General features: G+C 53.5%; 2 protein-coding genes across 4 annotated transcripts; one reads left to right on the top strand and one right to left on the bottom strand.

Moving 5' to 3' along the window:
- Window positions 1-1,307: 1,307 nt before the first annotated feature.
- EMC6 (ER membrane protein complex subunit 6) lies at window positions 1,308-2,741 on the bottom strand. 2 transcript variants are annotated; one of them, XM_045487729.1, is made up of 2 exons: window positions 2,606-2,741; window positions 1,308-2,433 (listed from the first exon to the last, which is right to left on the bottom strand). In XM_045487729.1, exon 2 carries the CDS (start codon window positions 2,393-2,395, stop codon window positions 2,063-2,065), a length of 333 nt encoding a protein of 110 aa, XP_045343685.1. In that variant the 5' UTR covers window positions 2,396-2,433; window positions 2,606-2,741; the 3' UTR covers window positions 1,308-2,062. The 2 variants fall into 2 exon arrangements, with proteins under 2 accessions (XP_045343685.1, XP_045343687.1); XM_045487731.1 differs by having other exon boundaries at window positions 2,544-2,692.
- A 60-nt stretch (window positions 2,742-2,801) lies between these two features.
- On the top strand, window positions 2,802-7,876 carry TAX1BP3 (Tax1 binding protein 3). Of its 2 annotated transcripts, none has more exons than XM_045487727.1 (4): window positions 2,802-3,021; window positions 5,970-6,089; window positions 6,483-6,560; window positions 6,869-7,876. In XM_045487727.1, exons 1-4 carry the CDS (start codon window positions 2,983-2,985, stop codon window positions 7,004-7,006), a joined length of 375 nt encoding a protein of 124 aa, XP_045343683.1. In that variant the 5' UTR covers window positions 2,802-2,982; the 3' UTR covers window positions 7,007-7,876. The 2 variants fall into 2 exon arrangements, with proteins under 2 accessions (XP_045343683.1, XP_045343684.1); XM_045487728.1 differs by lacking the exon at window positions 2,802-3,021 and adding an exon at window positions 5,159-5,554.
- Window positions 7,877-8,802: the final 926 nt, after the last annotated feature.

Consider the following 8,802-nt stretch of genomic DNA (forward strand, 5'->3'; position numbering starts at 1 on the left):
TCTTAGTCACCCCGTGTTTTAGAGGAAAATGTAAGGAGAAAGTGAGCCCTAAAGAGGCAGACACAAACAATTAGTAAGCAATATATTATGTTCCTTATTCTCTTGCAAAGAAATTCAAATGGAAATAAGGAAACTCTTTAAATGAGCAAACATTAAAGGACTAGGAAGGCACTGATAAAACTGGTAATTTTCATTCAATGAGTGTAATTTGATAAAACTCTGGAAGGCGTTTGGAATCAAGCTTTTATCTTGTTTTAGGAGCTTATTAAGTTCCCTGAAAACAATATAGACATGGATATTCTTTGCAGTATTTTTTCCTAACAGTTAACATTTCAAACAACCTTAACTGCCTAGAGATAGAGAAATAGTTAAGTGAATCAGTTCACTTATTCCACCCCCTCACCCGCCCCCATATCCAGTAGGACTCTCCCTTTACTCCACATCAGGAGTGAATCTTCTCTTATCCACTCAGAGAAGGCCCTGAGGGGACGGGGGAGTTTAAGAAGGGGGAGTATGCAAACCATGAATGTGAGCCTCTTCAGTCGGGGTCTGAGAAAGGGTTTAGAGGTCATTGGGAGGGGGAGGCAAAGCTGTGGCCTCACCGGCTTCTTCCCTTCATGTGCAAGCATGTGGTCCAGAGCCCCAAATGGGATTCAGGAGGCCTGGGTCCCAGATCCATTTACGTTATTGGCCATAGACCATATACCATGTGTAAAAGGAGACTTGGACTCAAGCTCTCAGATCATCTTCTGATCTAAAGCTCATCTTTTTTGAAAATCCAAATGTCACATCACTCCTGGCTAAAACTTCCAAAGGCTCCCCCAAACTGCTCTTAGGACCAAGGCCAAAAAATCCCCACCGTAGCCTTCCAGGTCCCGGTCATGGCCTCCTCTCTAACTCTCCAGATACATGTCAAACTCCCTCCTGCCCAATGGCCCCCGCACATGTGCTTTCTTGCAAGTAGCCTCTTCAACTTTGTTCTTCAACACTGTTCTTCAACTCTGAGGTCTCAAATGTCATGTTATCTCCTCAAGGCTTTCTTGATCCCCACTCCCCAACCTGAGCTCAGTTTGGGGCTCCTATGTGCTCTCTTCACAGCACTTACCATAATTTAAATATTTGTGAAATTAGGTAATACTGGTCTTCCTAGTTAACTATAAATTCCTTGAGCAACATGTTCGCTACTATAACTCTAACGCAATACATATTTCTCAAGTATATGCACTTTATTCTGATGTAACCCCTCAACCCCGACAAGAAGGGATTGTAGATTAGCATATAGACAGACACTCTAAACAAGCCCAAAGTTTAGCTTCAATGTTGTCTGTTTAATCTCCATTAGACATATTCTAGAAAAGAGCTTGAACTTATTTAAAATGGAAATGACAGCCAGCTATAACCAGGTGAAATGGAACTAAAATGGCACCATTCATACCTGAAAGCAGTGGTTACTGGGAGGGAAGGCTGGAATCTGAAAAGGTACACTCGTCAGTACAGCAAGAGGAATTAAAAGACCTGTATTTGAAATTTGGCTCTGCCTCTTTCTAGCTGTGCCTCTAATGGCAGAGGTATATTTAACCAGAGCCCCAGCTTCATCAACGAGGGATAACGTATCTACCCCATAAGGATATTGCTAGAATTAAGCGAGATAATGGGTGTAAAAGGTACAAGGCACAATGCTTGGCATATAGAAAACACAATAAATATTAACTGTTATTACTTCTCAGGATGTTAACAGTAAGTTTTCTTTTTATTTAGGCCCTACTGGCCCTCTCTGGGTGGCCTATGTGTAAATGCAGGGAAATTACAGAAGCCAGTCCCAGCTCTCCAATTTTGCACCCACGGCACACATGGGGTATGAGTTAAGGTAGGCAAAAAACTCCACGAAGTGTCTTACGCTTCATTTAATCTGAAGAATATTACAGACTCTTCGTCTTCAGATATAAGTTATAACGTTACAGAACAAGCAGCGAATTCAACAATTTAAAAAGTGTACACGGTGTTAAATCCTGGCGACAGTCCTCCCAATCTGGTTTTTTAAAAAAGTCATCCCTGCCCCCATTCAGTAGACGTGCACCATGCCATAGAGGAATGTCCAAAACAGGACGTAGGTGAAGAGGCCTCCGATGAGACCTCCTGTAAAGAGCGGTCTTCGTGATTTGAAGTATTTGTTCCACCTCCTTCCCGCTTTGAGAATTAAGAGCAGGGAGAGCAGGACGGAGGCAAGCAGGTAGAAGATGAAGCCGTAGAGGCCGGTGAGGCCGAGGATGCCGGCCGTGGCCCCCGACAGCGCTGACACTGAGGTCCGGCAGTAATCCAGGACAGCGGCGTTGCCTCGCACAGCTGCCTCGCTGATGAACGGCGGCCCTTCCCGCTTGGCCACCACAGCGGCCATCGCACCCGCCGGGGCTCAGCCTCTGCTTTCTCGCGGAGCTGCAGAGGGAACCAAGTTACAAGTGGCCCCGGGAGCCTGGCGAGTTGCGCTCACGCCGCCCCTCCCCCCCGGGACTTCCAAGACCTCCCACCATTCGCGGATCTCGGACCTTCGCGAGACGCAGAGGAGGCTGAGGGTTCGGACCGGCCCTGCCCAGTTTCGCCCAGGTACCTGCAACACGGCGGCGGACACAGACACTTAGCGTTCCCTCAGACGGCCAGCGGCAGACAACCTCCCCACGCCATCTTGCGCTGGAGGTTGCTGGGAGGACCCAGGTTGCGCATGCGCCAAAACCTCGCTCCCGCCCCCTGACGCGTACGCGGCGGGCTCCCAGAGCACGCTCCACCCCCTCCCCGTCCTTCTGCGCACGCACAGGGACTTCCGAAAGCTGAACAGCGCTCCGACCGGTGACTGGCTGGGGATCTGCTAACTATTCATGAGGGGGCGGGCCGAGTTGGGTTGCCTTTGTTAACCAAGGAGGGCGCGGCCGCTGGGATTTTCGCTGCGGGCTTCACTGAGCTGCGCTTGGTTGCCAGATTGCGGTCGAGATGTCCTACATCCCCGGCCAGCCGGTCACCGCTGTGGTGGTGAGTGCGCTCGCGGGCTCCTCCTCGTCTTGGCTTGTCCCCACTTTGCAGATAGGTAAACTGACGCCCCAGACAGGTTGACAAAGCGTTGAACCCAGGGCTCTTGGAAACCGGCGCCAGGGCTCTGGTCCCGGCTCTGCCTGAGCGGGACCGCGGTCTTCCCCAGCCAGGCAACAGAGATGGCTGGGACCCAAGCGCCTCCTGAAGACCCTGAACCGAGGCCGGACCCCGCGCATTACCGCCGCTGCGTCGGACTCCTTCCTGCGGGAAGGACTGAGGAGAAAGTCCCCAGCTGTGGGAATACCGGGAGAGCGCCCCCTTCCCAGGCCTGAGTCCCCAGCTGAGCAGCCGAGGGGGGCGGGCACCGGGCCCGACGTCCGTGAGTCGCAGCCTCTGGAATGAGGAAGTGCTTCCTCCGCTGCAGCCGACGCCGCCGCCCAGAAGGAAACTTGGGGGGTGGAGATGGCCTGAGCCTGAGTAGCAGCCCAGTATCCCTCCCATCCAGGCTTGCTTGTTCGGACCTTCCGCTGCCCGCTCCAGAGTGAAGGCTCATGCAGTTGGCTCGCTCCTGCTCCAAACTTTCCCCGGATCCCTAGCCCTGGGGCAAAGTCCAGGTTCCTCGCCTGGCACTTCGGGCTAGCTCAGGGCCCTGCCTACAGCACCCCCCCCCCCCATTGCCTTGTCTTGGGTGCCAGATGCTATTAGACTAGGCAGAGGGAAGAAGGCAGGCTGGGACATTAGACTCAGAAGCCAGTGCCAAAGCTGAATGAAGCCTGGAGGCAAACTCCAAGGCGGAGGTGGGGAAACTGAGTCCCAGAGAGAAGTCTGGTCATGTCCAGGCCTAAAGGAAGTCCTCAGGAAAAACCCAGATCTCTGAGAAGAAATGCCTGCCAGGCAGCATTGGGTCAGATGGAAGTCCCAGTCCTGAGGCCATGGGACTTGCCGCAGAATCTCAGATGGGTGTACAGCGGAGCTCCTGCAGTCAGAAGTTGGCAGGGTGTGAAGCTGCTGATAAAGGTGGCATGTGAGTTTGAGCTTAGAGAACGAGCTGTGGCCTGGGAAAGTACATTTCTGGATCTGGGGACAGCTGTCCTAAGCTTCACCCTGGCCGCACCAACCTTGGCTTTCTAGATCCCTAGCTGCCTCAGAGAGAAGGGGCCAGGTTTGCTTCTTATGGAAAAAAGGGGGTGTAGGGGAGGCACCAGAAAGGGGCCGTAACCTGCCTGACTTCACCTAGTGAGTCAGTGACAGGGCCTTGTCTTCCAGCCCAAGGGCCTGTACTCCCTTCTGACCTTGAGGGTGGGTCAATGGTGTGCAAAGTTCTGTTTTGGAGGAGGGGGAGCAAGCCTGGAGGAGCTCACACTTTTGGGCACAAGGACCTAGGTCTAGTGGGCCTAGTCATACTTCCTGCTTTCCCTCTCTCCTATTCTGGCAGGTCCGCAGGCCTTCCTCAAAACTGTAAGACCATGACCTTCCAATTCTTGGGAACACTAGGAACATGTCTGAACATGGTGGGGGTCTGGCCTCTCCCTCTTGTGTTTTGGATTGGGGAAGGGGTAGAGGAGGCTTCCTTCCTGCTTCCTGCCTATCCCATGTAGTTACCATTTTGCGAATGTTAAAACCATTTTCGCTTCTCCTCTGAACTCTGGTTCCATAGGTCCTTCTGCCTTCTGGACACTGGCCTGGGTGGCTCCTGGAACTCCAAAATGCTTCTTCAGGGTCACCAGCTGAGAGATGGTTGTGTTCAGCCAGGCCAGGTGGCTGCGTGTTTCCCTTGACTCTTCTCCACCATGGGCAGTCCCCAAGTCTGTTGACCTCATTTTCCAAGTAGTCATGTTCCCTGGCCTCCACATCCCACCTCTGGGATACACCCGTTCCCCTCCTGACTACCCAAGTGGTCATTCTAGCCTCAAACCTGACCATGACCAACCTTACTCCTGGGAGCCCTAGTGGGCCCAGAATCAAAATCAGGTGTCCAGATTCCTGTCACTCCTTCAAGGCCTGCTGCAAATGATCCTTCCTCCGCCCAGATCAAGTCACTTTGGTTTTTTTTCCTTCCTGTTAGAACTCAACTTTGGGTGAGGGGGAGTGGTGGGGAGGGGGCGGGGGCGGGCAGTGATCTTGTCCCACCCCTACTATTTGGTGATTGAAGGGTGCCTGCTGAGGGCTTTGAAAGGAGCTTGGCAGTTTGGGAATCACAGACCTAGAACCCTCTTCTGCCTCCTACACTGCATGAACAGCAAGGTCTGGGGCTTAGGGAGAAACTCCTTCCTTCAGGGCTAGCCTATTGGGCCCACACTCCGCAGCTTTTCTGATCTGGCCCCAGCCTTACCTCAGCACCCAGTTCCAGACCTATGCTGTACACTCATCTCATGGACATGTATCTGTACCACTTTCAAGTCTATGCTCTTGTCCCTTGGCCAGGACAGCCCTTCTTCTCCTTTCTGTGCAAGTTTGAACTTCTCTGCTTTTCTGGAGCATCTCCAGTCTTGCCCTTGATAGCGTTGGCTCAGCAATGAGCTGCCTCAGCAAGGTACCTACATTCCCTCCCCCCTCCTCCCACAGGGCCTGACCCCTTCTGCCCTGTGTGGTCCTTCCCCTGGGACATAGCCCCCTTCCTCTCCCCTCCCAATCCATAGCAGCCATAGCATGCTGGCTCTTGGGCCAGGAGGGGCTTAAAGCGCATGTTGACTAAGGTTGGTGCCTGAGACTAATAGGAAGGGGAACAAGGCTCCGACAGCTTGCGTAGGTGGATTGTTGTGGCTGAGTTCTGAGTCTCACCCCCGTCTCCCAGGCTGGTGACCAGCTGGAATCTTGAAGAGGGCCCTGGGCCCCACCCCCTTGGCATGGCTCTGAGCTGGCCTAGCAGCCTGAGGCTACTGCTGGACACAGATCAGATTTGTTGTCCACATACCCACCTGCCTCCAACGTGTTTTTCCCTTTGCCAGCAAAGAGTTGAAATTCACAAGCTGCGTCAAGGTGAGAATTTAATACTGGGCTTCAGCATTGGAGGTGGAATTGACCAGGATCCCTCCCAGAATCCTTTCTCAGAAGACAAGACAGATAAGGTGAGAGAGACCAGGGGCCTGGGATCTCTCCATTGGGCTCAGAGGCCTGAGATGGTGGGTCTCTGCTTCCAGGGCCTTCACGTAGGGAGCAGACCTCTTTCAAATAGTCCTCCCTAAGAAAGTTTAAGAAATGATCTGGTGGGAATACATAGGGATGGAGGTGGGGGAGTGGACCTCCCAGCCCTAGGAAGACTCACTCAGAGTCCAGGAGGAACAGGAAGAGGCCGGCAGGAGGTGCCAGAGCATGGTGGGGCAGCCCCGCTCTCCCCTAGGCTGTCTTGGCACAGCCTGTGCTGGGGGCAGGCTTGTGCAGAGTTGGCTGGGAGTTTGCCATGTTGGGCTTTGCTTTCTGGGTAAGGGACCAGTCTAATGACCTAGGCTGTCTCTTTCCAGGGCATTTATGTCACACGGGTATCTGAAGGAGGCCCTGCTGAAATTGCTGGGCTGCAGATTGGAGACAAGATTATGCAGGTAACACATGTCCCAGACGAGGAAAATAACGCTTGGGTCAGGGTCTGAAGCACTTGGGTTGGGGGCTGCCCTGCTTCCTGGGGCACCTGGGAGGCTCCCTGAAACTGTTTGGAGCCCCTGCTGGTGTTGCCCCCAGAGGAAGTTGGCTCTCTCCTCTGTGTGCCTCAACTGTGGTACTTGGTGATCCCTCAGCCAAGAGACATCAGCTTTGGAGCCTGCTTGGGTGACCCAGGACCCCAAAACCCAACCTGCTTCCAGATCTGAGAGGGCAGAAAACTGAGGTAGGCTCTGTTTTCTCCTTGGGCCAGGTGAATGGCTGGGACATGACCATGGTCACGCACGACCAAGCCCGGAAGCGGCTCACCAAGCGCTCGGAGGAGGTGGTGCGTCTGCTGGTGACGCGGCAGTCGCTGCAGAAGGCAGTGCAGCAGTCCATGCTGTCCTAGCAGCCTGCTGCGGTCCCTGACTTGTGCCTGCCTGCCTGCATTGACGCCACCACGCTCTGTTTGCCCCTCATCTTGGCTTCTGATGTGTGCTGGGCCCCAGCTCCGAAAGGCCAGAGCTGGTCCCAGAGGCCTGTCCCTGGCCTGACTCGGCCTTCCTTCCCCTCTCCCACCACTGGCCTGAGCGTCTGGGACCAGCTCTCTCCTGCAGACACTGATGGAAAGTAAGGGCCTGGAGTTGAATTGTATTCAGTCTGTAGTGACCACAGGTTTGGCCCACAGACTCTGCTGCTGCATGGCCTCAGCAGTGACCAGATGGGCAGAGGCCCCACTTCATGAGAGCCACCACAAAGTTGGAAGATGCCAGGTGGGGCCGGCCTTTCCCACACTCAGTCCCAACTGTAGGGCTTGGCCTTGTCCCTGTGTCTCAGCTCTGCAGTGACTGTGCCCCATGTTTTTCCCTGCCTTCCCCAGCAGGGACTCGACACACTACCAGAGGTGCTACAGAGGTTTGCCTATGTGGAAGCCAGGCAGGCTCACAGTTCACCCCATTGCACCCCATTTCCCTGAGGGGCGCTGACCTCCCCAGGGTTCACCTGCTTACGAGACTTAGATGAAATTCAAGGCTGACATTTCAGGGCAGTTCTGAGGATTGCCATCTCTATGCCTGTGCGTTTAACTTTATATTTTTTTAATCACAACTTTGATACAAAAGCATTTTTATCTTACTGTTTGGAGGTGCCAATTCTACTTCTGAATTTAGCTTACTAATTCACATCTGGGAACAAGCATTGCTCTGGTTCCTGTGGAAATGGGGCAGTATGAAGCTGCCCATACCTGACATCTTGTGCCCAAATAAAGTGCTGGAATTCATAAGGGGTTTTTGCTGAGGCGTGGGGTAGGGACATCTGGGGATGGATGGCAACTAGAGCTCTGGTCGTCGGGCTGGCTTAGCCTGGTCCCCGTCCACTTCTGAGACGAAGCCCAGCTATTCCCAGGCCTGCCTGTTGCTGTCTGGTCAGGGCTGCCTCTGTGGGAACGTCTGGAAGCACCTTCACTGGAACTGGGGGCAGGGAATTCCGAACTTCCCATGTGTCACTTATGTGCTGCTGCACCTGGGGGGGGGGGGGACTCATGGGCACCGAGGTGTTCATGGGAACCCCTCCTACCCCCCGCCAAGACTCTTGGGAGCATGGAGTTTCCTGCAGGCAGGAGTGCAGCTCCACATTCCAGAGGCTGTCCTCTGAGGAGATGGAGGTAAGCTGGACAACACTGGGGCCTCTGCCTGGCCCAGTGTTGCTGTGCTACCGGCTCTGGGGATTACTGTCATTCATGGATCTGCCTACAAGCGTCAAATCCAGTTTTCCAAATTTTCAAACCAGAAATTTGGTATCTCCTATTTTTGCAGGGTGGCACCCAATAAAACAGGTCTGTGGGCTTGGTCAGCCTGCAATCTCTGCTTTTGGGGAAACAAGATCTGAAATTCTTTGATATTTGGATAGAGGAAGAATCTGGAAGATAAGACCCCACCCCCACCCCCGCCAACATGAAGAGTATACACTTAACCCACCCAACCTGTGCTCACAACCACAGTCTAAGTGTCATAGAGAGACATGGTACCTGTGGGACCTACCTGGCCCTGAGCAGGCAGGCATCTTGCACTACCCACGAGGGCTCCCCGATGAAGTGCAGGATCGGTATGCAGCTACCTCGGGATCAGTGTACTTTGCAACCCCTGGCGTTTCCTTTCACGGGTTGAATAGGGCTGTCTCCCTAAGCCCTAAGGATTATTTCTGAAG

The sequence above is a fragment of the Leopardus geoffroyi genome, chromosome E1 (genome assembly GCF_018350155.1).
Source record: "Leopardus geoffroyi isolate Oge1 chromosome E1, O.geoffroyi_Oge1_pat1.0, whole genome shotgun sequence".
Classification (NCBI taxonomy): Eukaryota; Metazoa; Chordata; class Mammalia; order Carnivora; family Felidae; genus Leopardus; species Leopardus geoffroyi.